This window comes from Ictidomys tridecemlineatus, chromosome 15, assembly GCF_052094955.1.
Source record: "Ictidomys tridecemlineatus isolate mIctTri1 chromosome 15, mIctTri1.hap1, whole genome shotgun sequence".
NCBI classification, from domain to species: Eukaryota; Metazoa; Chordata; class Mammalia; order Rodentia; family Sciuridae; genus Ictidomys; species Ictidomys tridecemlineatus.
In genome coordinates this window covers 11,324,152-11,352,144 of record NC_135491.1, presented here as the reverse complement: position 1 = coordinate 11,352,144, position 27,993 = coordinate 11,324,152, and the positions used below count along the sequence as shown (strand labels likewise).

The following is a 27,993-nucleotide window of genomic DNA, read 5'->3' as shown; positions in this document are numbered from 1 at the left end:
TATTTTTTATTTTGAGAAAGGATTTCACTAAGTTGCTAAGCCTGGCTTTCAACTTGTGATCCTCCTGCCTCAGCCTCCTGAGACTCTAGGTTTATAGGCACGTGCTACTTAATCTGGCCCCTACTCTGAAATTCTAACATTTCTAAAGAAAGTATTAACCTGTCCTTATTTCTGAATGTTGCTTTCTCTTATAGGCAATACAAGAAAAAATGAGATGGAAACTCTTCAAAAATTTGCATTAAAATACATTTCACATGCAGAGCTATCCTGCTGGCAAATCTGGAAACAGGTTGCAAGTGAATTAACCAGATGTCTTCAGAGGAAGAATTTCCAGTTATCACAAGGTAATTCCATTCAGGTTTTTGAAAGTGAGAGCATTATAAAGAACCATAAAGGAAATGGTTCCAGGTATGTTGAAAATGAAGAGTTTTCAACTTTAAGAACCCAGGATTCTTGCCAGAATGCATATCTGAGCAAGTCACAGAATCTCAGTAGAGATAAGCAAATTGATGTGAAAAGCAGTCTGCATTTGTGTGAAGACTTGATGAGGAAATCACCAATCAGTGAACACGTTAAAAATGAGACAGAGCAAAAGCCCTGCAAATGCGACAAATGTGGCAGGAACGATATCTGTGGCTCCAATCTGCAGTTACCCTTTCAAGAGAAACCACATCCATGTAGTGAGTATGGAATGAGCGTCCATTATAGTCCAGTGCTTCACCTTCATCAGAAGGTTCACACAGGAGAGAAGTGCTTCAGTCAGAACACATACCTGCAAACTCATCAGAGAGTTCACCCAGGAGAGAAACTGGGTAAGTGTCAGGAATCTGGTGATTGCTTCAATAAGAACCCTTTTTATTCTCACCAGTCTAACCCAGGAGAAAAGTCCTATAGATGTGACAATTGTGGCAAGAGATTCAGTAGCAGCACAGGTCTCATCATTCATTATAGGACTCACACTGGAGAGAAACCTTACAAATGTGAGGAGTGTGGTAAAAGCTTTAGTCAAAGTTCCAATTTTCAGTGCCATCAGAGAGTTCACACTGAAGAAAAACCATACAAATGTGAAGAGTGTGGCAAGGGCTTTGGCTGGAGTGTTAATCTCCGTGTCCATCAGAGGGTCCACAGGGGCGAAAAGCCTTATACATGTGAGGAGTGTGGGAAGGGATTCACTCAGGCTGCACATTTCCACATCCATCAGCGAGTCCACACTGGGGAGAAACCCTACAAATGTGATGTGTGTGGTAAGGGATTCAGCCACAATTCACCACTGATATGCCATCGCAGAGTCCACACTGGGGAGAAGCCATATAAATGTGAGGTGTGTGGGAAAGGCTTTACCCGAAATACAGATCTTCATATCCATTTCAGAGTCCACACAGGAGAGAAACCTTATAAATGTAAGGAGTGTGGTAAGGGCTTCAGTCAGGCCTCAAATCTTCAAGTCCATCAGAATGTCCACACTGGAGAGAAACGATTCAAGTGTGAAATATGTGGGAAGGGCTTCAGTCAGTCCTCAAAGCTTCAAACCCATCAGAGAGTCCACACGGGAGAGAAACCATACAAATGTGAAGTGTGTGGCAAGGACTTCAGTTACAGTTCAAATCTGAAACTTCACCAGGTAATTCACACTGGAGAAAAACCATATAAATGTGAGGAGTGTGGGAAGGGCTTCAGCTGGAGGTCAAATCTTCATGCTCATCAGAGAGTCCACTCGGGAGAGAAGCCCTACAAATGTGAGGAGTGTGATAAGAGCTTCAGTCAGGCCATCGATTTTCGGGTCCATCAGAGAGTCCATACTGGAGAGAAACCATACAAATGTGGTGTATGTGGTAAGGGCTTTAGTCAGTCCTCGGGCCTCCAGTCCCATCAGAGAGTCCACACTGGGGAGAAGCCATATAAATGCGATGTGTGTGGAAAGGGCTTTAGATACAGTTCCCAGTTTATATACCATCAGAGAGGACACACTGGAGAAAAACCTTACAGGTGTGAGGAGTGTGGGAAGGGCTTCGGTAGGAGCTTGAATCTTCGCCATCACCAGAGGGTCCACACAGGAGAAAAACCTCATAAGTGTGAGGAGTGTGGTAAAGCCTTTAGTCTTCCCTCGAATCTTCGAGTCCATCTGAGTGTTCACACCCGGGAGAAACTCTTTAAATGTGAGGAATGCGGGAAGGGCTTCAGTCAGAGTGCACGCCTTCAAGCCCACCAAAGAGTCCACACTGGAGAAAAACCTTACAAATGCGATGTATGTGGCAAGGACTTCAGTCACCGGTCTCGTCTTACATACCACCAGAAAGTCCACATTGGCAAAAAACTCAAGAAATGAAAATTTTTTTGTTGACTTCTGCCAGAATGTACAACTTCAAGTTTTTTGAGTCTGTGCTGGTGATGAAACCCTATTAAAATATCGAGAGTTGAAGGGGTTTTCTTCAGACTCAGAATCTAACACATACTTTAAAATGATGACGTAGAACCAGAGAAACAGGACTAGAATTCAAATTTCGGGAAGAAATTGATATTGCATCCTGTTGGCAAAATCCAGTTAATATAAATGACCATCTTTCAGTGTGACTCTATGCGCAAAGGTATTGTATAAAAGGATATTTGCCATATGTTAACTAGTTATTATTTTTGATCAGGAAGGGTTTTGAACTATTTTTCCTTTAACTTTCCTTTTATACTTACAGTGGTCATTATTTTTACTAAAAAGCTGTAAAGCTATAGAAAAATAAAATTGCTGACTAAAAATTTCCTGTTACTAAGGATGTACAACATTATTATTTTATGTAGTATAAAGGGCTATAATTAAGTAGTAGATTCTCAGAGATGAAGTTTTGATCTTCAAATGTAAATTTATGTCTGCCATGATATATAAGAAAAGATATTCATTGAATCATTGTTTTAGTAGCAAACAAATAACCAGTTGGATTGCCAAGGTATTTTATGCATTATCATTGCATGGAATACTATACAAACACTAAATGAGAGAAAGTAAATTTGTATTTACAGAGGTTGGAAGATTTTCAGAATTTATTAATCTGGGAAAACATAAAACATGAGTCTTTGTGAAATCCTATTTTTTTTAAGAAAAAGTATAGATGTATAGATATTTCTAATTATCTCTAAATGATGAGATTTTGATTCATATGTTTATATTTTTTTATTTTGAAATCATATGAAACTTAGAAAAACTGTAAAATTTATATAAATTCTCTCACATACCTTTTATCCAGATTCATCTTAACACAATTGAGTCAGTCTTCACTTATCTGGAAGTGAAGACTTAACCACACAAGAATATATTGCAGTCATCTTGCCCTTACACTCAATACAAAGTATATTTTCCTAAGAATAAGAATATTTACTTAAAACAGCTATGCTATAATATTCAGGAAAATTTAATATTGATATTTAAGATCTTAATTCTTTCACCAATGCCACTTATTACTATAGCTTAATTGTAAGTCTCTAAATCAGGTAGCATGAGTTCTCTAACTTTGCTTTTTCGAAATTGCTTTAGCTATTCTAGTTCTTTGTTTTTCCATGTAATTTGGAGAATCATTTTGTTGATTGGAAAAAAAAAAACCTGCATGGCTTTTAATGGGAAGTGTATTGGAAGACTTGGCATGTTTGTGTCTTCCCATTCATCTATCTCCTTCCTGTTGACTTAGGTGTTTTATTTCATTAGTGATTTTTATTTTTCAGTGCACAGATACTGCTTTGTGTTTTGTTAGATTTGTAGTGAAAAGTTTTCTGAAATCTTAATATTACAGGTTTCTACTTGTTTATTTCTAGTATATAGAAATCCATTTTATTTATATTAATATTGTACTCCTAGAACTCTAGACCTATCTAAACTCACTAGTCTGGTACCTTTTAAATAGATTCTATATAATCAGGTTGTCTGAAAATGGAGATACTTATTTCTTCTTTTCCAGTTTGTTTTTTGCACGTTTGCTTATTTCTTTATTATACTTTTTTTTATTATTAGTTGTTCAAAACATTACAAGGCTCTTAACATATCATATTTCATACATTTGATTCAAGCAGATTATGAACTCCCATTTTTACCCCGTATACATATTGCAGATTCACATCTTTATTACACTTTTTAAGCCTTCCAAAAAGCTGTTGCATGGAAGAGCTGAGAGGGAATGTCCTTTTTCTTGATCTTAGAAATTAGTCTTTTTTTTTTTTTTGGTACTGGAGATTGAATACAGAGCTTGGTGCATGCTAGACATGTGCTCTGCCACTGAGCTATGTCCCCAGCCCAGTCTTTTAGGTGTTATATTAGCTGGAGGTTTTTGTCACAGCCTTTATATGAAGTTAAGGAAAATCCCTCTCTTCTTAGTTTGCTGCAAAATTTTCACAATAAATGGATGTTGCATTTTCTTAAATGCTTTTTTTCTGCATATTATTAAAATAGTCATGTAGTTTTTCTACTTATTACTCATTCATTTTCAAATGTTGGAGTAACATTGCATTCTTGAGATAAATCCAATTGATCATGATACATCCTCATATGTAGTATTCTATTTGTTAATATTGAGTTTGCATAAGGATTATTGGTCTGTTGTCTTCGTGTCATATATTTTTTTCTTATTTTGGTAACAAAATAATGATGGCCTCATAAAATGAGTTGGACAGTGTTCTATCCTCTTTATTTTCCTAAAGTATTTGTGCAGAATTGGTGGTGGAGAAGGGTGTCCTTAGTGTTTGATAGATGTAAGAGTTGAGGCCTGTTGTTATTTTGGGAGTTTTTTTTTTCTTTTTAAGCTGGAATTCAGTGTTGTTAGATACAGGAATAATCAGATTGCCTTGTTTCTTTTGGGATTTGTGTCTTTTAAGGAATTTGTCCATTTCACCCAAATTGTCACATGACATAAAGTTGTTCATAATTTTCTTTATTGTTTTACTATCATTAGGATCTGTCATCATGTCTTTAAGTCCTGCAGTTAGTAATTTCTACTTTTTCTTTTCATAGTTTATTGATTTTTTGACTATTATTCTTCTTTAACTTCTGTTTTTATCTTTATTATTTTCTACCTTCTTTTTGGTTTGTGTTTAATTTTCTCCTTTTTAGTTTCTTAAGGTACAAACTTAGGTAACCAATTTAAGGCTTTTCTTCTTTTCCAATATAAGAATTTAATGCTCTAAATTTTCCTCTAAATGCTGCCCCAGCTTCACATTTTATTTTTTACTTTAATGATTTTTTCCATTTTTCCCTTGTGACTTCCTTTTTTGATCCAAGGGTTGATTTCCAGCTATTTGGGGACCTGCCTGAGATTATTTTGTAATTGGTTCTCATTTCACTTTGTTGTACTCTGAGAACATACTAGTGTTGTTTCAGTTCTTTTAAATTGATTGCAGTTAGTTATTGTGGCCCAGAATATGATCTATCTTAATGTATGTTCCATTTGCCATTGGAGAAAAAAGCATATTCTGCTGTTGTTGGCTAGAACATTTTATAAATAGGTTTATTAATAGAGTTATTGAGACTTTTGTATCCTTGCTGGTTTTCTTTCCACTTATTGCATTAACCAGTGAGCACAAAGTCTCTGATTGTAATTGTGGATCTGATTAGTCTTTCAGTCTACCAGTTTTGGCTTCATGTATTTTGAAGTTCTGTTGTTTTGTGTATACACATTTAATTTTATACCTTTTTAGTGAAATTACTCCTTTTATTATTATTTCAGGGGTCCTCTTTTCCCAGGTTAATTTTCTTGTTTTCGTGTCTACTTTGTTTACTTCTATTTTTTTTATTTAAAAAAATTTTTTTGTAGTTGTAGATGGACAGAATGCCTTTATTTTATTTATTTTTATGTGGTACTGAGGATCGAACCCAGTGCCTCATGCATGCTAGGCAATCTACCCCTGAGCTACAGCCCCAGGCCCTGTTTACTTTTAATATCACCATTCCTTTCTGTTTGTTTTTATTATTGTTTTTGAGACAGGGCCTTACTGTGTTGCTTAGACTGGATTCAAACTTGCAGTGCTCCTGCCTCAGTTAGCTGGGATTATAGATGTGCACTAATGGGCCCAGTTTCTAGCTTTCTTTTTATTTGTGTTGGCCTAATATTAATATAGCCATTTTAGCTTAGATCATTGTTGTTTTATTCTCTAGTGTGACCATTTCTGCCTTGTTATTGGTGGGTATATGTCATGTTTCATGTAATTATTGACATGATCAGATATTAACCCATACTTTTAGTTGCCTTCTGCTTTTTCTCCCTTCCCTTTCCTCCTTATATCTTCTTCACCAATTAATTTGAAATTTCTAATGATTTCATATTATGTCCATACTTGACCTATTGTGCTTCTTTTATTGTTGTTTTAGTGATTATCATAGAAATTACAATACACATTGTTGTCATGGGCATATGGGATATTTTTTTAGGATAGATCACTAGACCATAACACAGGTCCAAATAAAAATAAATCTCAGGTCTCAGTAGAATGATAAACATATACAATATATTCTCTGACCACAATTAACTGAAGTGAATCAATAATGGGAGGAAAACTGGAAAATTCACACACTCTTAAAAATCACAGGGGCAAGACTGTCACAGGAAACTTAGAAAATGCTTTGGGATGAAAACAATTCTTCTGAGTTGAAGACATTTATGGTAGAAAATACCAAAAATAGTTCCCTATCCACATTGAGGTAAAATATTACAATACTGTGTCTCTCCCAACTTAAAACAGCTTTCTCCTTCTGAAACAAAACCAAGTTGAAGAAATATCCTGCAAGAAGTCCTTGTGTGTGTGCTTTTACAGGGCTGCTAAAGGTTACTTTGTTTTGGATTCCACCTAACTTTTTTTGTTTCCCCAAAAGCTATTGTTCAAAAGTCCTAAACCCTCATTCCTGCAAATGTGATCATATTTGGAAATAGGATCTTTAATCCAGTAAGATGAAGTTGTACTGAATGGGATGATGGTCCTGATTCAATGTCTGGTGTCCTTATAAGAGGAGCTGGGTGTGTGCACAGGGGAAGGCTGAGTGAAGACAGAGGCCAAGGTGACACCATGGCAAGCCAAGGAGTTCCCAAAGCTTTCAGAGACTGCCAGAGGCTAGGAAGAGTCAAGGAAAAGCACACCCCTAGAGTCTTCAGTGAATGTGGCTCTGTCCACACCTCGGTTCCTGACTTGTCAGCTCCAGAATTGTGAGAAACATAGGTGCTGTGAGCCACGTATGTTTGAGATAATTTGTTACTGGATTCAGTCTGAGGAAATTAGTGCAGAATATAATGCCTCAAAGTATAATTCATTTTCTTTGGGCAAAGGGCACTTTATAGAGTCAAAATAATAGAAAAACATATTGCTTGTGGTGGATTTCAGTAGTTTTAAATTGTTTCTGTAGTTCTGCAAGTCTTTAGTACAGGTGAGTGCTCATTTCTTTCACCTGATCTTTACAGTAGAGTTCTAGTTTTACATTGTCCTATTCTGCCAAAGGCTCCCACTTCCATTTTGGGATCAGTTCATGATGTCTCCAATGCCTGAATGGCATCGCTTACCATGGAAAATGCATAGTAAAAAAATCTAAATCTCAGAATCCCTGCCATTGCCTGGAAACTGATGCAGCAATTTGGCAATAGTTTTTGCTTATCAGAGGCACAGTGCTGCAGAAGGGAATTCTTAACAGTCTCACTTCTTAAGCATTCAGGAATGAATTTATCAGTGTCTTCCTTGGAGCACTGACTTACAGTGATTAATGGATGTAGATTAGAAAATGACACTGCCTCTAAGTCATCAGGCTCCTGAGAAACATTGACAGGTGTATCCAGTGGAAGAAATGAGACTCCCAACTTTTTCATTGTCTGGTCTTGAAGGTTGTGGCTGTATTGATGTGCTAACTTAAGAGAACACAGCAAATAAAAGAACAAGATGCTGCCTCAGGGTGCTGAGGCATGAGAAGAGCTCCTGAGAATCCATTAATTTGTGGAGCATATGTGGCCTCCTGCCCAAGAAGCTTTGCTGTTGTCAAGGTCAAGATCTCAAACCCCAGAGAAAGACCTGGCAAATGGTTTTTCTAAAACTGAGAAACTCAGGGTTGGAACTCAGAAACTCCAAGTGGGGAATACTGAACAGCATCTCACTGTCTTTATGCCAGCCTTACAAGTTTGTGGCTAGAAAGATCTAGTTCTGACACAAGCACAGAAGTCTTCAGTTTCTCTCATCTCCTGCAACGGTCACTTCACAGTCGATCAATGCTAGTATAAATGGGAGGTTAAGATAGTGTTTAAAAGGGGTCTCTGATGTGTGATTAGGACACAAACCCCTGTCCTTGGTCCACTGTGGTTAAGGACAGTTCTTAGGGATGTGTTTTTTAATATATTTTTTAGTTGTAGTTGGACACAATACCTTTATTTATTTTTTATGTGGTGCTCAAGATCAAACGCAGGGCCTTGCACATGCTAGGTGAGTGCTCTACCACTGAGCCACAACCCCAGGCCTCGGGATATATTTTAAAATAAAAGTTGGTTGATCCATTTTTTCCTAAAAGTCACTCTAGCTGGGAAGTGGGGCAGCTGGCTGCTCCTGTGGCTCCTCTAGCATTGCTGCTTCAATTGAACCCGAGCCCATTGCCCTGATAAAATTGTAATGTGATTGTAATCGTGTGAATAGAATTCCAGAGTAGCCACATCCATTATCACTGCACCACTTTTCCTTGAAACTCAGAATTTACCTTTAATTTTAACTGGCTGCTTTCACTCTCCCTCTTTCTTTCCCTCTGTCTTATAGTTGCTAATTAAAATCAACTCATGGAATCATTAAAGTATTATTACATCACATAATTTTTATCTCCATATGCCTACCATTCCTATATCAGTTATTGAGAAGTTCCTTTCCCACTGATTGCATTGTTACTTTAAAAAATCATAAATGCAGCTGGGCATGGTGGCTCACACCTGTAATCCCAGTGGCTCTTGAGGCTGAGACAGGAGGATTGCAAGTTCAAGGCCAGTGTCAGCAACTTAAAGCAACTTAGTGAGATATTGTCTCAAAAAATAAAAGGACTAAGCCTGTGGCTCAGTGGTTAAGCACACCTGGGTTCAATCCCTGGTATGAAAAAAAAATCAAATGCATAGATGTGTCTTGGCTCCCAATTTCCATTGATTAATCATTTTCCAGTGTTTTTTAATCAGTATATTGCTTTTGTTATTATACTTTGGATGCGTATTCCATCGGTATACAGAAAATATGGAAATAGAACAAGTTCAGCAATACAAGAAGGAATGATCCATAAGATGGCATATGTCACAGCACAAATGATCTGATTTCCCCAATAAATAACTGACAAAAGAGAGGACCATTGTGATTTAAACAGATTTAGGAGTCATAACAAATTCAGTGAGTGGAACTTGTTTGGATTTTAATTCAACCAAAACAACCATTACAGGATCTTTGGAACAACAGGATAAATGGTATTCTGGAGTGAGCATTACTTGATATTAAAGAAATACTGCTAACTTTTAAAAGTATGATATAGGTATATGTGAAGAAAGTACTTAATGAAGGAAATAAAGAGGAGAAGCGCCTTAACAGTAACAGGCTTATTTGGGATAAACCTGGGGAAAGGTGTCCCAGCTGAGATTGGAGCCTGTCTTCTGCTTACAGCCTAGGGGAGTGAGAGGGTGGGGAAAATTTTTGCAGTTTACCTGTTGCTAGGGTATTGTCAGAGAAGGATTCTTGGGGTCATCATGCCATTCTTCATGGTCACTGCTGTTCCATGTAGAACAAAATGTTTCTCAAGATTTCAGTTCAAGAGGGTACAGGGTATTGTCTGGGATTAGGTCATGCTGACCATTGTTCTGCATCAGAGTGATCTAGGTGACAGTTCTAAAATGGAGGCTATGTTTCCAAATGGCATTGCCTAAGTCGAGTTGTCCCTTACAGTATAGTGGTTCTTGTATTAAAAAAAGTTATGAAGGCTGGGGTTGTGGCTCAGTGGTAGAGCACTCGCCTAGCATGTATGGAAGCACTGGGTTCGATCCTCAGGACCATATAAAAACAAAGTCTGTCAAATTTTTTTTAAAAAAATTTTAAAGTTATGAATGCATAGATGTGATGCCTGGAATATTCCTTAAAATTTACAAGTAAGAACTGTTAATTAATGGATTCACTGATAAATGAGAGATACTAGCTAGTGCAGTAAAGGAACATTAACAAGTATATGGCACAACCATTTAAAATAAATGTGTATGAAGATTACTTGTTAACGCAGAAAACACTAAATCAACAGATAAGTTATGGGTCTTTTTTCAGATATTTCTAGCCCATCCTAAGAAATATTGCCACAGAGAATGGACCCAAATCTAATGAAGCCTTTAAACCTTAAATTGAAGATTCCAGGATTTTGCATAACTTGCAAACTAACAAATTACCCTGACACTTTTTTGTGGATGCTGGCAAACAAGACAAAAAACAAGATTTCTGGGGGTTTTGTTTGGTTTTTTGTTGTTGTTGTTTGTTGGTGTAGTTCATGTTAGGACGTTTGTCTAGCATGGGCCAACCCTTGAGTTGAATCTCCAAAACCCCTGCAAATAAAAACCCACCAGCCCTACTTTCTGAAAAGTAATTGCTCATTGTGTTCAACTAACTTATAGAAAAATAAAATATTCTCCTGTATTTATGATTTCCAGAGCGGCTGGTTGTAGATGAAAGCAGTTTTGAGCTGGAAAAGGGAGGTATGTAAAAGTAAAAGGACGAAAAGTTTAAACGCTGAGGACGCTGTGAACCAAACGCACTTATATATTTTTAGAAATAAAAGTGACAACCTTGCATAAGAGCTCCTTTGCTGGCTCCTCTGGGAAGTGTGGTCCAGAAGCTCCAGGCGGTCAGCCACTTCCGCGCGGCGGAATTCTGGGAAGTGTAGTCCGGAGCCGAGTCCGGCCTGAGCACTTCCGCCGCAGGAGGGCAAGGCCGTCCTCATCGATGCCCACTGGGAGGTGAATGAGCGCCGATCCTCAGGTCCGCTCGGGTCTTTCCTGGGCCCTAACTCTCGGGGGAAAATAAGCCTTGGCGGCAGAGGCGACGGTCTGCGTCCCCCTCGCTTGTAGGGCTCTCGCAGGTCCCGAGTCGGGGCGGGCCGCGGTCGCGCATCGCTGCTTTGAGGTCTCCCCGCCCTCGGTCTCCTGCTTCCCCCACTTGGCACACGCTCTGCAGCTCTCTGGCCGCGTGATCTTAGTAGTTACCAACGGCGCCGTTTCCCCTGCACAGGGGCTTACCTGTAGCCGACCTGGTAGGGGCTGTGAGGGTTATCAGAACCATCCTGCGCGGCTGCTGCCGGCGGCCACTTCTTCCCGAGAAGCCCTGGCCCCTGAGGACTGCGGAGCCGCGGTGGCGCTGAGCCTCATGACCCGTGGCCTGTGTCTCCCTTCTGTCGCGCCTGGGGTCGCTCACTGGGAGTTATGATCATCTTCCATCCTCCTTTCCTTCCTCCGCCCCCACTTCTCAAAAAGGACTGCGGACAGTTGAAGAGCGTGACCCCTTGGTGACACCATCTAATGTAAGAGGATGCATGTCATTTCAACTCCGTTATTATTCCTGATTCACAGAGGAGGCCCGAGGGGATAATTCATCTACAGAGTGTCACTCAGCCATCACTAGAAGTAAAGCCACCTGAAATGGCATATCCCCATCGCTTTCTCCCTGACACCCTTCATCCCGATCTGTTGGTGGTGGTTATTACTTGTCTCCCCACTGTAGTATCCATTTCATGGGCACAGGGACTTTCTTCACTGCTGTCTTTAATACACAGAATTGAAGATTTATTGAATGAAGAAACGAATAAACCTGGTCAGCAGTAATGAGGTGCTCAGTTAATGTAAAATGTATCTTGATCATCTTTTCATCCAATCATTCATTTTTTTCAGCATCTCATATATTGCCTGCCTGCTGCATTAACGAATGCTCTACACTGGATAAAAAGCAGTGAACAAAACAAGGAGGCTTCCATTCCCAAAGGCGAGGGGGGGGCGGGGGGGTAGACGGAAAATAAACAACATAAACAACATTGTTAGAGAGTGAGAGTGCTAAATATATAAAGTGAATGGGAGAAGAAGGGAAATGGCGTGTGGGGGGTGGGTGTTAAAATTATATAAATCATGTCCAGAGAAGAACACTTTGAGAAGATTATGTAACTACCTGATGGTGTTGTTAAGACTGATAGGGTTTACATCATCCATAGCCATGATTGACCCTTTTATGAACCACTTCATTTTTAAGGATGATCTTGATGTTGCTCAGGCAAAACAAAATTTTAAAAGCCAAAGGAAGAAATGAGATAATACGGTCCATCCTCCCCTCCTCCCAGTTAGGGACAACCTCAGAGTTTTACAGCTTCAAGAAACCTCACAGGTGAGTTTATACCGTCCTTGTCTGAGCATGTGTCTTCAGTCATTCTTGGATTCCCTGTGTTTTTGAGAACTTGCTACATTTTAGTTGCTGGGGACAAAAAGGTACCTAGGTGTTCCATGTTTCACAGGCAGAAACAGATGCTTAATCTCATCATTTCCCCCAACTCCTCTGAAGACTTCTTGGCAGGGATTACAGGAGAAGAAAAGGAAGTGGTTCTCTGGGGAGGAAGAGTGGTGGGAACAGGGACAGGAGAGAACCTGGCAACCCAGGAATGGGCAAGGGCTGGGAACCTGGGCCTGGGAAAGTGACCCTGCAGCTTGCCATGAGCAGGATGGAGCCAGGCCCTCTTGCTTTTCTCTCAAACTGCTGTGTAATGTCAGGTCTCCTTCAAAACCTTGCTGCCAAGCAAAGCAGGAAGGTGCAGATGAATGAGGGCCAGGACAAGGGAACTGGATGTTTTGAGAAATAGCCACATTGCTTTTGTGCCTACTAGTGGGCTCCTGCTTGACCAGAAAGACCCAGGAACAACATCCATTCTCCTGTATTGAGTGATCTGAACAACTTTCTGAAGTTGACTTTGTTGCCATGCCCATCTTGAAGATGTGGTGATGGAAAGAGGCACAAAGAGCTAATGAGTCAGGGGTCAGTGTTAGGATTCTGATGATCTGGCTTCAGCATCTCAGCAGAGTCCATGTCCTCCAGCTCCCCTTTTTCTGATCTGAAAGACACCTCAGTCATCTCTTCAGACTTAAAGATTAGAGAGGAAGATGCAGTCAGCTGGATTCAGATGCAGTCTCTCCTCACCAGCTCTGTCACCCTGGGTGAGGTAATCGCACCACTCCTCAGTTTCCTCATCCATTAAACGGGAACATCCCTTCTTGAGAGTTTGTATACCATGGCAGGCACTGAGACAAGATTTTTTTCTCCTATTTTAAAAATCAAGTTGTAATTCACACACATATAATCCACTTCTTTAAAGTGTGAAATTTAGTGATCTTCAGGATGTTCACTAGGTTGTTCAACCATCACCACTACCCGTTTCCAGAATAGTTTCATCACACCAAAACAAAACAAAACAAAACAAAAAAAACCTTACAGGTCTTTTGCTTTACTACCTGCCCCCAGCCTCTGGCAGCAACTCAGACCCTGTGTCTATGGATTTGCATGGCCAAGGCTGCTGATTAGCTCACTGAACACCCAACACCCAAAGCACCTCTGTCACTTAGGATCTGTCATTACTCCTACAGTACTATTCATTTAAATGAGACCGCTGGAGCTGGTGTGGTGGCTCAGTGGTAGAGCACTTCCTAGCATGTGTGAGGAACTGGGTTTGATCCTCAGCACCATATAAAAATAAATAAATAACACTAAAAGAGAATGCTTTTTAAAAAAAGTAGCTGTTTTGACTGCTGAACATTTGTTTAAAATGAAAACAAATCAACAGTCCTAGTTGTAGTTTTTCTTCATCACAGAGAGTGTAGGAGGAAGAGGCTGTACCACTGAGACCCTCCTAACTACATAAAGAAAATTGAGAAGTGTTTGTACCTTTTATAAAACCACAGACTGATGTCAATTAAATATTACTACACAACAACACAGTACTAAGTAACATAGCCAACGGGACTCACAGACTGAAGGCAAAGACTAAGAAAATCAGGTGTAAACTTTTCCATCTACTCTTACTCAAATCCCGAGAGGGAAGTACTATTTTTCTCAGTTTTACAGGTTACAAGTTTGGGGGAAAGGGAGGTAATTAGCTTGACCAAATCAGCAGCGCCAAGATTTTACTACAGATCCTTTGGTTCCAGAGTTTGGTACATTCCACTAACTTTTGTTTCCAACAACACCCAGGAAGAGAATGGCAAAAACCTTGAGAGCCACAAGGACTGTCCAGGGAGGCCTGCTGCTGAGAGTAGAGTGGATTGTTCATTGTACAACGGCCCCAGCATTCGGGGCCAGTGGTATGTGCTACTCTCCATTTAGAAATTCCCACAGAGCAGCAAATGGGTTGTATGCCTGTCTCATGGCTTCTTTCCTCTTTCCCAGTTCTGACTTCCTAGGACTCTGCCCCTCCCCAGAAGGAGCAGGAGAAGATGACAAGTTTCAAGTGAGTGGAGTTGGGATTTTCATCTCTTAAAATGACATCTCTCAAAGATGAAACGACTTCTTTTTTTCTGCCTTGGGAAGGACAAAGGAGGAAGATATATTTGTGACCTTCCAGTTACTTGGGTTTTTCTGGGGGGTCAATTTTTAAAATTTTTGTATTTAGCTTTTGTTTACTTTTTAGTTTTGTTTTATCATCATCTTTATTCTGCAAATAATAGTGCAGAAACTCATAGATATCAAAAATAGGGGGAAATACACATTACTATATTAGTTGCAAATCATCTCTATTCTCCATACTATTTGCATACCTTTATAGATCTTGTATATTTTATATATGTATGCTTTTAAAAATATATTTTATGTAATTAAGTTACAGTAGATGTAGTTTTCAATTTTTTAAAAATAGCATCACTTGAGTTTGTTATGATCCAGCATTTTTTATGTATACCTGTCTCCAAAATTTTCCATTTTTAATGTAATCTTTCAGAGACTACCAACAAACATATACACTGCATGCATCTAAATAAATTTGTTTTTGATTTGTAAGAATTTCACATGGGACTCTTTGAAATGAAATATAATTTAATTACAAAAGTCACACAGATCATAAGAAAGTGACAATCATACACCCGTTTGACAGCTGTGTTATTGCATTAGACCATCACCCAAAACAAGATACAGTCATCTATGTTTCCCCCAAAACTTCCTTCGAGGGCTGCAGTTGTAGCTCAGTGGTAGAGCACTTACCTAGCATGTGTGAGGTACTGGGTTTGTTTCTCAGTGCCACATATAAATAAATAACAATAAAGACCCATAGACAAATAAAAAAAATTTTTAAATAAAAACTTCATTTGAGTCTCATTACAGGCACTTCCTTACTCCCCAGAGGCTACCCCTGCTCTGATACATCATCATGTATATTTCCTTGTTATCAAACTTGACATACTTAGTGGAATTGTGTAATACAGTCATGTTTTTGTCTAATGTTCTTTACTTAGTACAGTGTCATTGCATGTATCAATTGTTCTCATTCCTGAATTGTATTATATATTATAAGTATGTAGCAGTTTATCCTTTTGAAGAATAAACATGATTCTTTTTGCAACTTAAATTGTTCCATGTAAAAGTGTCAATGTGCAAATGGTTATATTTTCTTTTTTTTTGAGAGAATTTTTAAATATTTATTTATTTATTTTTTTAGTTATTGGCGGACACAACATCTTTGTTTGTATGTGGTGCTGAGGATCGAACCCGGGCCACACGCATGCCAGGCGAGCACGCTACCGCTTGAGCCACATCCCCAGCCCCCAAATGGTTATATTTTCATGTCACGTGTATCACCCACATCCCACTTGGAATCGGGATCCCTCTGCATGGTGTGAGCTGGTGGTAAAAAGACCACACGGACACAAAAGTAATTTTTTCACAAAGCGGGGGTAAGATGTCTCTGCAACCTTAAGAGTCCTGCTGTCACACTGAAAGGCAAGAGAGCAAGAGAGAGTGTGCACCCAGAATCCCTTTATTTATAGGGAAATTAACAAAGAATTTTTGATAAATGTTTTTCAAATAAGGCAGGGATGGGCTGACCTAGCCCCAGTGGGTAATGCCCAGGTCCAGAGTTATGAGAAAACAGACTTATTTCTTCGCTGAGTGAAGGTGGAGGCCACCTGTATCATGCAGCCCACAGCAGGCAATGGCAGACCAACACCCCCTTGGCTCAAGGCTGAGAGAGAATTCTTAATAGCTCATGGGCAGCTACCCACATATTCCCCCTTTTCACTTTGGAAGAGTAAATGATGAGCCATTATCTCAAGTTCCTGGATTCTTGTTCTGAGGGCACAAAATCCTATCATCACAATACAAAAGAGAACTAATAGCATAGATAACATTGCAATAATATACCATGGAGAATGTTTAAGCATGTTTCCAGGATTAAAGCCATTTAATTCTTGAAGTATATGGTCAGCTAGAGAGGTAGGATCCAAAAGATCAGTTTTACTTTTTTGAATATCCTGGATATGGTGATGTAACTCCAAAAGATCCAGGCTAGCTATTATTATTGCTCTGCCAAATACTCCTTAGATGATTTTTAACCTTTTCCCAATCCCATTGGGAAGTATTGTACTTGGCTGCAGTAACACAGATACATTTATAATCAGCATGGCACTTAAGCCTTTCCTAAACTTGAGAACAGAAAGCTCATTACCAATATTTATGACAGTGACTTCTAGAACATTCAATTTAGTTTCAATCTTTTCATCAATATTATCTGATTATGGAGGGCTTTGGAAGTATTTTGAGCCAAATTATTAAGAACATTTGCATGTTGAATGTTTTGAGATATAGCCACAGAGGCTGTAACCGTAGAAGCAATGAATGAAATTAAAACAGCCACTCCAAGGATTATGAGACCAAGAGCTCACTTAGGTCTGGTTAACTGAGCATATATCTGTTGTAAAACCTGGACACCAGCATCAGCATACCATGGTTCTAAAATGTTGTCTGGTAATAAGACAAAGGAGAGCTGGTGAAGGATCAATGTTCCTTTCCCTCTGTTACAGCTAGTAATGCAATTAGTTAAATTGCATTTTTTACAAGCTTCAAGATATTCATCATCCTTTCTCTAAATTCTCACATTTCCAATAATTAGAGCATAAGGAGATTGAGCACAGGCCTGCAGGCCATAGCAGGAACCCTATATGAAGTCGGGCTTAGGGCTATCAGTATAGTGCAGGAAATCTGAGGCTATAATTAAGCACCAAACATCCTTCTAGAAGCAGCCTTCACTGAAGGTTAGGATATTACCAACAAAGCCTTCAGGGTCATGGCATTCTTACATAATTGTCTTTGTCAATTCCAAGAGACCAGTCTAAAATGTATCCACTATTTCTAGACACTTTATGTTGTACTCCAAGGCATTTGCACAATCCATCCATTTAGGAAAAGTGCCAAATTCCATTGCACAAAGGTTGGGACAGTGAGGTATTGGCGGATGTTCTGTGGAAATGACTGGCTTGTTATGAAACAGTCCCATTTTAATAACTGTTCTATCATATGGCTTTGAGTCCCAGGGGCCAGTGTGATTGGGTTCTGACCCAACTGTCTGCACAACTCATGTTCTTCCTTTAATAACTAACTGAGCAATAAAGTCATGGAATAGAGTCAACAACATTGAGGAGAATGATCTAGGTGGAGCCATAGATCATTCCCAATGATTATAATAATAATTCCCAATGATTGCCATATCCCTCCTGTAGGAGTATGAACAGTGGGAAATGCTAGCCAGTATATAGGCTCCTGTGGATTAATTCTGGTAAGATGTGCAGTCTTAATAGCACATTCAATCTTTTAAAAGGCAATCCTTGCTTTTGTTGTAAGTTGATGAGGAGAAGTTGGAGAAGGAGCCCATTGAAGATCTGAAACAGAGGACTCAAATCTGCAGTGGTTAGTTTTAAACTTGGTCTCAGGCAGTTGATATCACCTAGTCTCACCAGTGTCCCATGCTGACGAGATGGGCTGGGTTTAAAAGAGCTGGTGGCAACATTAAACTAAGAAAATGGCAAACGAAGCACAGGACACAGAAGTAATCTTCATATTGAGGGTGGGACTGCTTTGTGATCTTAAGGGTCCTCTTCCATGCTGGAAGGCAAGAGAGCAAGTGCACCTGAATTGCTTTATTTATAGGGAAAAGACAATGAAGGATTTCAATAGAATATTCTACACCAAATAAGGCAGGGAATAAGGTTTCAAAGGTGGAGTGTCACAGTCTGGCTGGGCACAATTCAGGAGCCACTTGTCAAGCAGAAACAAACTTTATTTTTAGAACACACGCTGCACCACAGGAGCTCTTCAGGATTTCCCTCAGAGCCCAACTGCCAGGAGCCTCTCAACCCCCCCACTCCTCCTGCTCTTGAGGCCGATTGGCTGGGTTGCGTGGGCGGAGCCAAAAGAGTCCCCCAATGAGCAGCTCCGTGGTCTGAAAGGGCGGGGAAATGAGCATCATCGCAGAGGAGCCAATCAGCTGGCAGCTGGAAGTTTGCTAGGGCCATGGTGAGCCAATCAGCTGGAAGTTTGCTGGGGCCCCTTCAGCTGTGGCTCTCAACAGTGGAGTCTTGCTTTGTGATGTCTTGTGGTCAGCAAATTGACATTTTGGCAAGTCACACCCATTTCAGGTGCTGTGTGGGATCACAGGCAGAATGAGAGGAGAGGCACACTTGCATCACACAGCCCAATCAGTGAGCACCACCAGACCTGTGCCCTCATATATCTACAATGCACATAGCTCACACACACCACCCATGGATGTGTGTGAGCTATGTGCATCGAGACATCCTAGTAACTTTTGAAAGTCATTAAGAGTATGTAAACCATTAACTCTTATTTGTAGATTTTGTGGACAAATTATATGTCCTTCAATTACATTACCTAAATATTAAGAAGGAGAGGTCTTTGTACCTTTTCAGGTGCTATGCATAAACCAATTGCAGTAAGTGAATTTTCTAATGGAGCAAAAATTTTCAAAATTACATCTGGACTAGCATGATCCAAAAGAATATCATCCATATAATGGATAATATATGCATCAGGGAATTCTTTTCTTACAGGAGCACTAGCCTGAGCTACAAAGTTCTGACAAAGCATTGGGCTGTTACACATACTTTGAGGCAAAACTATCCAGCAATATCTTTTTTAAAAAATCTTTTTATTAGTTGTTCATGGAAATTCAATTTGTTTACTTATTTATACATGATGCTGAGAATTAAACCCAGTGCATTGTACATGCTAGACAAGCATTCTACCACTGAGCCACAACCCCAGCCCTCCAGCAATATCTTTTAACTGGTTCTTTGAAACTTATAGCCGGAATGGGAAAAAAAAAAAAAAAAACAACTCTGACAATCATCTGGATGCAGTGGTGTAGTGAAAAAACAATCTTTTAAACCTATTACCATTGAAAGATAATCAAAGGGGATGGTGGTAGGAGAAGGAAGCCCAGGCTGTAAAGCTCCCATGAGTTCTATAATGTGATTAATTGCTCTAAGATTTTGTAATAATCTCCATTTGCCAGATTTTTTTTCTTAACTACAAAAACTAGTGTGTATTCCAGCAACTAAAAGTAGGCTCTAAGGCCAGCTTGAAGTTGTTCTTGGACTAAAATATTGGCTATTCAAAGTTTCTCCCCTGTTAAGGGCCAGGGACTAACCCAGATGGGCTTTTCTGTTAGCGAGATACTTTTTTTCTGCTGTTTTCTGGGCTGGGGAGGAAGTCAGCTCCCTCGAAAAGAACTTTGATTGGGTGAATTAAATTGAATCATAGGTAAATACCCTCTTGTTGATTCCCTTTTAATCCTTTAGGAGAAATAGATCCTTGATTAAACATCTCAAGTGAAACCATAGAATTAAAAGTTATTAATAACACACCTAGGTTACATAGAATAACTCATCACCATAAACTTACTGGCAAAGTATTGAAGACATAAGTTTTAAAAAGTCCTGCATGGCCATCTGTATCTTCCCATCGGAGGTACTGGGCTCTGAGAAGGCTAAGAGATTTGACCAATCCTTTCTGAGCAGGCAGAGGCAGTATGCAAAGGCAGTTTGGGGGCCAATTTCTGCTGGAAATAACTAATTTATCTGCTCCTATATCTCGTATGCCGCTAAAATTATTTGGTTGATTTTACAATCTGATAGATGGTTCTCTTGCTTGATCAATTGAGCCAAATAGGCTCTGCCCAGGGACCTGGAAGCCAGGATTCCACCCAGACTAGCCACTGTGGGGAGCCATTCTCACACGTGACTGGGCAACTCCCCGATTGGGACCTGGTCATAGAAAACGATAACTGAGTCTGTGTGTTTATTTCGATCTCACTAGCTAACTTTTATGCCAAGAACCTCTTTAATGAAACCAGTGCGCTGGTCGCATGGTGGAAATCCACTAAGCCTTTCCCTGCAGATCAGTGGCAGAAAAATTATCTGTGCAGTTATATCCTTGGAGAAAACTGAATAATGCAATTTGCTTGAACCATAATCTTTATTTCCCCATTAAAATTTGTATCCATAACACCCGGTAACACTTGAATTCCTTTTTGAGTTAGGCTGCTTCTTCCCAATATTAAACCTATCAATTTATGGCAATGGCCCATAAATCCCTGAAGGGATTTATTTTGAATTCCAGGGCTGGTCCGAGCTCCAAGCTCGGACCTTTGAACTTAAACTGTCTCTGATGAATTGTAAGGTTGGGCCTGCGCATAAGGAAGCTGGGCTAGCGTGGATGAGCATGACCTGGAGCCTCCAGCTCTGCCCTCTACTGTTTGGGTGGCCCCACCTCCAGTTTCCCTACAGCAGAATCAGAGGCTGGCCATTTATGGGCGTGGCCTCCCCATGCCTTGTAGTTGCCCCTCCAACAGTGCAGCCAAAAACCCGGTGAATTTCCTTGCCTTTGTGGCAATCTACAATCCCTCGCCACGTGCCTGACTTTACAGCAATTAAAACAGTGCCTTTGGTAATTACTTTTCTTTGAGGGAGGTTGCAGAGCCTGCTTTAATGTGGTAGCAATAGTTAGACCTTGCAAATGCTTTGGACCTACATTGGAACAAAGGCGGATAAACTTGGACACAATTCCTTTCTTAAGATGTGGCTGAATTATTTCTTGACAGACTTTATTAACATTTTCATAAGCTGGATTTTTAATCAACACCTTGGAGGCACTTGTATCCCCTACCATGCAGCTTGTAGCCTGGCACAAAGGCCCCACAAAATCCAAAAACTCTCCTGTGGTCCCTGTTGGATTTGACTGAAATCTACTTTTTTTTCCTTTTTTATTAGGCAATTCCCTCCCATCGGAGGTACTGGAACATGCCCTAATCTGATTATGAACTTGCAAATCATACTTTAACTGCTGTTCCAAATCAGTAAATTGTTCTGACCCAATCAACATCTCTACCATAATGTCAATCCCACGTCTTTTGTTAGTTTCTGACTGCTTAGAGCAAAGATCTATCCAAATAGATCTCCTCAGTAAATAATCCCCTCTAGAAAGACACACTTTAGCTAGTATGACCCACGTATGCGGTGGCCGAGCCTCACTACAGATGGATTCTATGGATTCTATGAGGCTTTGAACAAAAGTTGAGTTTGCTCCATATGTGGAGCAAGCAAATTTTAACTCTTAACATTTTAAAAAGGAACAGCAACATGAGCTCACACATGTTTGTTTTGCTCAATTATCTGTTAAAAAATTGGAACGAATTTAATTCTGAAATATCTTCTCCCTCTTGTATTGCAGTTCTGAGACCAAGTTGGAGGGGAGAAAGATTTGGAAGGGCCATGTTGGAGAGATTAAGCCTCAGCCTTCCTGAAGGGAGAGGAGAGATCCGGATTGATGGAGCAGGACCACTTAAATGTAAATTCTGGAGGCCTACTTCCAACCCAGATTCCTCCTAACTATGAATCCTCCTTCAAATCCCCCAGCATGGTTCCTCCCCCATCATCTTGCATCTCCCTTCCTAATGAAATTTGATCTGGGGCATTTCCCTGCCTAGCACTTGTCTGGAGCAGACTCAAGCACCAGCCGCTGGATTTCTTGATTTTAACCTGCTAAGAATGGAACAGGCTTAGATTCTGCCCTGAGGCTTTCTCTCTGAGTTTCAGGAGTTACAAATCCAGCCTGGTTTTGTTCTGCCCTTAATCTTTCTTCCTGCCTTTGATGTGTCAGGTTACCTGCAGACAGAGAAATCCTCAGAGCTGAGAAAGGCTGCCTACCAGGTTTGAGGCTTTGACTGCATCTCTAAGACCCACAAGTAAGTCTTTTGAAGACCGCTAACCAAAATCTTGGTCTGAATATAAACACATCTCTATTGCGGTCCAAATTTTTAATTTTTTCTTAGTTGTTGATCTTTATTTTTTATTTATTTATACATGGTGCTGAGAATTGAACTCAGTGCCTTACACATGCCAGACAAGTGTGCTACCGCTAAGCCACGGTCCCAGCCCTGCAGTCCAATGTTTTTGTACATTTTTGATCATACTTTTAGGCAGGTCAGCTGAAATGCAACCTTCAAATAATTTTCTACCAATCCTTTCCCAAGTATACAAATCAAGCGATTCCTCCTCATAAAACCATGGACAAATGTCCCTAATCATTTCTAAAAACTGAGCGAGCTGGGCTCTTTTTATATCTTTTACTTTTTGTTTAATTATCATCATCAGAATTGCAAAATAGATCTCCCTTTCTGAAAACACAGAATTCTCCATACTTAACAACTAACTAGCTTTTTCTCTCTACTTTCAAAAACCAATCCACAATACTCTGAAAAATATAAGTGCAATTTTCCTGTGAGATAAAACCAGACCCACTATGTACCTTGAATACACATGATGAGTAGTCCCTGTCCAGGAGCCAGCTACCACCCACATCCCACAATGGATGTTGGAATTGGGATCCCTCTGCGTGGTGTGGCTGGCAGCGAAAAGACCTCACAGACCTGCAAGTAATTTTTTCACAAAGTAACGTCATAAGTTCCACATAATTATTAAAGCTAATCTTGCTTCATCAAGTTATTGAAGATGTCCATATAAGTGTTTCTTTATACATAAAAATTATTTTGACATAAATCCTTTAAGATGTCATTGATAACTCTATGTTATATAAAATTCTAAATGAGACCACTGTCCTAAACAATACTGTTGACTTATTTTTACCCATCTACTGTTGAAGGTACTGATTCCCCATACTTAAATCAACATTAGGTTTACTAATGATACTAACAGTTTTTCATAGATTGGTAAATATAGGGCTATTCATTTTTCTATTTTATTTTTAGTTAGTGGTGAAAAACAAAATATCTTTCCTATGCTTATTAAACATGTACTTCCTATTCTAGAGAGATGTCTATATATCTCTCTCATGCCCCTAGTAAAGGCTACCTCTCTTAAGTTAACTCTGTCGTCTCTCAACTCATTTCAAATTAAGATAATTATTTAAGTTAATCTAGAGCTAACTTCAAAATACAAATTGTTATATACAACTTATTATATACTTCATTTTGTAATTCTGTTAAAGTCAAAATCAAATCATACATTTAGTGAAAATTGTTTCTATTTACCATAGTCCCTTTCCAACTCAATAATTTTGACCTTAACATAGCTAATAAGTAACTTTTGTCAAGTTTCATGACCAATTAAATATAATAAGTCTTTTCTTATTATTAAATACTTGTACTATGCTAAACTTTGTCTATGACTTAAAACCAATGATACTATGACTTATGCCAAACTTTTATTAAATTTTAACAAATAATAAAAGGGGGGAACAGTACCCTACATGCATATACTATATCTTAGAAAATATTTCAAAAATTTTTTCTTAATTTATAATAAATTTCTGCTGAACATGGCTCAGTAAGTTAAATCAGATTTCAAGGGATAGAATCTAAACCTGTCATCATGGAAATGGCTGAAAAACCTGACACAGGAGGGTAAACCTCCACCCACAGATTTCACAGCCATGTAAGATTCACAAGCTGCCAGGTAAGAAAAATCTATGAAGAGACTTCTGTGGATCCATTCCCCAATCCATTCCCATTCCACCCTTAATGTACTTTACAATGTGGATTGGAAAATCCATCTATATTTAATGATATTGACTATAATGGTCAGCTACCTATATGTTGATCCCATGGTAAGAATGCTGGCTGCCTAAGGGTATCTTTTGAGGAAAAGACAGAACATGGGGAACCTAAACCAGCCAATCATGCTGGTACTTAGAATTTAAGACTATACTGATATATCTGGACAGTTTTCAAAATAGAAAGAGTATTGAGATGAAATTTTCCCATACAGGTCAGTTATTTACATAGAATATCCACCAATATATTATTGCCCTAATCATTCTACAATAGAATTTGGCACATTTCCTAAATGGATGAATTGTGCAAATGCTTTGCCAATACAACAAAATGTCTAGAAATAGTGGATATATTTTAGACTGGTCTCCTAGAATTGACAAAGACAATTATGCTAGGATGCCATGACACCTGGAGGTTTTATTGGTAATATTCTAACCTTCAGCAAGGTGGTATCTAGAAGGATGTTTGTTGCCTAATTGCTGCCCCAGAATCTTTGCACAACTGACAGACCTATGCTGGATTTTGTAGGCAGGAATTATAAGGAAGTTCCTGTATGATCTGCAGGCATATGTTTAATCTCTTTATGCTTTGTTTATTGGAAATGTGAGTGTTAATAGAAAGGATGATAAATATCTTGGAGCCTGTAAATAATGCAACTTAACCAATTGTATCACTAGTCATAATAGAGGAAAAGGACATTCATCATTCACCAACCCTCCTTTGTCCTGTTGCCAGCTAAGATTTCAGAAATGTGATAGGCTGAAGTAGGTTTCCATGCTTTACAACAGGTGCATGCCAGTTAAACAGACCAAGTAAGCTCTTGGTCTCATGATCCTTGGAGTGGCTACTTTTCTTTTATTCATTGTTACTATGATTACAGCCTCTGCAGCTAGGTCTTAAATATTACAACATATGAATTTTCTTAATAATTTGGCTTTAAATAGTTCACCAAGTACCAGGAAGGGCACAGAAGGCCTATGTTCTTGTTAGACTGTGACAGAACAGGAGTGCACAGGTTCAGCTGATGTGTGAGAACGGAGGGGAAAGTGGTCAGACCCCTGGGACCAAACTTACCTGACACTTCTAAGATCGTTGGTCAGCACAGGTGTGTCCCTTATCCAAAATGCTTGGCACCAGGAGTGTTTTTGATTTTAGATTTTGGGGGATTTTGTAATATTCACATAATGAAATATCTTGGGGATGGGATCCAAGTCTAATCACAAAATTGTTGAGAGCCATCTGTGGACGATGTGTAGACTAAACTGGCATGGTACCCCTGGTGTCTGGAAACTTCCAGCAGCAATTCCGCTGGTTAAGACTGCCCAGAGGGCTGGGGATGTGGCTCAAGCGGTAGTGCGCTCGCCTGGCATGCGTGCGGCCCGGGTTTGATCCCCAGCATCACATACCAACAAAGATGTTGTGTCCGCCGAGAACTAGAAAATAAATATTAAAAATTCTCTCTCTCTCTCTCTCTCTCCTCTCTCACTCTCTCTTTAAAAAAAAAAAAAAGACTGCCCAGATACATGTGAATTTCTATTTAGCTCTGCCAGGTTCCACACAGTACCAGAGACGGGGTGATCCGCTGTAGCCACCCAGCCTGGGTGTGGCCTGCCAAGATGCCAATCAACCTGTTGACTGCAAGACATCACGAAGCAAGACTCCTCCCCTGAAACCTTATCCCTGCCTTTGATGTTCTCCCTTAAATAAAGAATCAGAGCAGTGTTGTTTTTTTAAGTCTTCTGTTTCAGCTCCTACCAGGACTGGAATAACCTATCAGACACTCTCTTAAAACAATAATTCTGACTGTCTTTTATTTCCTCATTAATTACTTCAGACTTTATTTTCTCAGGCAGCTTATCCTCTCCTTCACAGGAAAAATTACCCTGGCAAAGTGCTCGTACAGAATTCATTTGTTTCTTATACACTTACACACATAGCCTGAAGGTAATTTTATACCATATTTTTAAATAATTTTATGCACAAAAGGAATTTCATGGTGCAGAATTTTTCACTTGTGGCATCATGTCGGTGCTAAAAATGTTTTAGGTTTTGCAGCTTTTCAGATTTTATATTTTTAGGTGTTCAAATTGTATCAGTCAAATTTAAAAAAAAATATGTATATCCCATGATTCACCAGTTACAGTTTTAGGGCACTTACTGTTGGAATACTCCCAAATGGCACCACATTAAATATAAAGGGGTTATTTTTTAGTTTGCAAGTACTTCCCATAAACTCCCATGCTGGGATTGAACCCAGGGGTGAGCCACATCCCAGCCCTTTTACTTTTTTGAGACAAGGTCTTGCTAAGTTGCTGAGGCTGGCCTCCAACTTGCCATCTTCCTGCCTCAGATTTCAAGGGATAGCTTTCTGAGTAGCTGGAATTATGGGTGTGTGCAACACACCTGCCTTTAGTTGTATGCTTTTGCTGTGTTTGTAGAAAATCAGTGTATGGAATCAGCATTCAGGATAGAGGAGGAGAAGAAGCAACTTAAAGTTGTCAGAGTCATCAAAATTGAGAACATCTTTAGGCTGGGGATATAGCTCAGTTGGTAGAGTGCTTGCCTCACATGCACAAAGCTCTGGGTTTTATTCTCAGCATCATAAAAAAAATTGAGAACATCTTTGCACTTGTCCTCCCACCTGCTCAGTGTGCCCCTCTCCCAGTGGATGTGGGTTTTGTGGGTTCTCTGTTGCAGGAGGCTGTGAACTTCAAGGACGTGGCTGTGGTCTTCAATGAGGAGGAGCTGGGGTTACTGGACTCTGCCCAGAGGAAGCTGTACCAAGAAGTGATGCTGGAGAACTTCAGGAACCTGCTCTCAGTGAGTGAGGACAGGTGTCCTGAGTACTGAAAAGTCAACCTTCTGGAGTACATTGTTTGAAAATATTTAAGACTTTGGGATTTTAAACAATTATTTTAGTTGTAAATGGACACAATAACTTTATATTGTTTGTTTATTTATTTTTATGTTGTACTGAGGATTGAACCCAGTGCCCCACATGCATGAGGCAAGTGCTCTACTGCTGAGTCAAAACCCCAGTCCCAAGACTTTAGGATTCTTGAAATGCTTCTCTGAACTTGGGAGTATGGATTCCCTAATTCTTGAGGGACACTTTGTACTTTACTCTTCTCAGATTTCAATTGCAGCATCTTGTTGGGTTTTAAAAGTAATTGGTGAGTTACACCATTTTTTAATGCAGTGGAGTAGAAATACAACTTGTTAGGAATCACATACAGTATCCAAGAATAGTGAATGAAATAGGAAAGGAGAGGTAATAACAGTGGGTGTTGGTTAGCATCAGATCCACTGGTCATTTGATTTAGTGATTTACACATGTCTATACTGGATTATAAAATTTTTTTTAATAATAGGGCACAATAGAATTTTGAAAAATAATTGCTACTTAAAGTGCATGAGGATTGTAATCTTGGAATTAATTTTTTTTTGCATTTAAGACATTCACTTCTATGTATGGTATTTCTCATTTTAGTTTTTGCAGTGCTGGGGATGGAACCCAGGGCCTCATCCTTGCTAGACAACCACTGAGCCCATCCCAGCCCTGCCCTATCTTTTTCACTGGCTATAAACCCTTTAAACTGGGTATGATGTTGCCATTGGGAAGAGAGGAGAAGCTTTGGATGATGGAGGCAGAAACCGAAGAAGATGAGAGTTCAGGTGAGAGCCACACAGCTCTGAGGCTTTCAGCGGGCAGCCCAGGTCTTCCCTTCTCACCCATCCATGGAGACTACCCCTTGGCATCATCTCCATCTCTGCAGCAGCCGTCACCCAGCCAGATCTGTCAGGCAGTTAGGTCATTCCTGTGCTCCGGGCCCTCCCATGACTTAAGTCTCACTCAACTAAATCCAAAATCCGTCAAGGGCCTTCTGTGTCCTGCATGA

General features: G+C 39.6%; 2 protein-coding genes across 14 annotated transcripts in view; both read left to right on the top strand.

Moving 5' to 3' along the window:
* Nucleotides 1–15,580, top strand: part of Znf227 (zinc finger protein 227) — a 25,991-nt gene extending 10,411 nt beyond the window's left edge. For 4 of the 13 annotated variants that reach the window (XM_005338193.5, XM_078031925.1, XM_078031926.1 and 1 more), the window contains one exon: nucleotides 195–15,580. In XM_005338193.5, the coding sequence (XP_005338250.1) occupies nucleotides 195–2,326 (2,132 nt within the window). In that variant the 3' untranslated portion in view covers nucleotides 2,327–15,580. The remainder of the gene's footprint in view (nucleotides 1–194) is intronic. The other 9 variants (XR_013430734.1, XR_013430732.1, XR_013430733.1 and 6 more) reach the window with 9 other exon arrangements.
* Nucleotides 13,055–27,993, top strand: LOC110599477 (uncharacterized). The gene is made up of 5 exons (XM_078033339.1): nucleotides 13,055–13,189; nucleotides 14,215–14,324; nucleotides 14,410–14,470; nucleotides 26,792–26,916; nucleotides 27,672–27,993. The coding sequence occupies exons 1-5, from the start codon at nucleotides 13,055–13,057 to the stop codon at nucleotides 27,991–27,993; spliced, it is 753 nt and encodes a 250-aa protein (XP_077889465.1).

What these genes read in the sequence shown, in the direction of transcription:
- LOC110599477 (XM_078033339.1), top strand. Translation starts at nt 13,055, where the DNA reads ATGTCCTCCAGCTCCCCTTTTTCTGATCTGAAAGACACCTCAGTCATC. An exon ending in GCTCTGTCACCCTGGGTGAG is followed by an intron (nt 13,190 to 14,214) that starts GTAATCGCACCA and finishes AACAACACCCAG; the next exon opens with GAAGAGAATGGCAAAAACCT. An exon ending in TTCAGGAACCTGCTCTCAGT is followed by an intron (nt 26,917 to 27,671) that starts GAGTGAGGACAG and finishes TATCTTTTTCAC; the next exon opens with TGGCTATAAACCCTTTAAAC.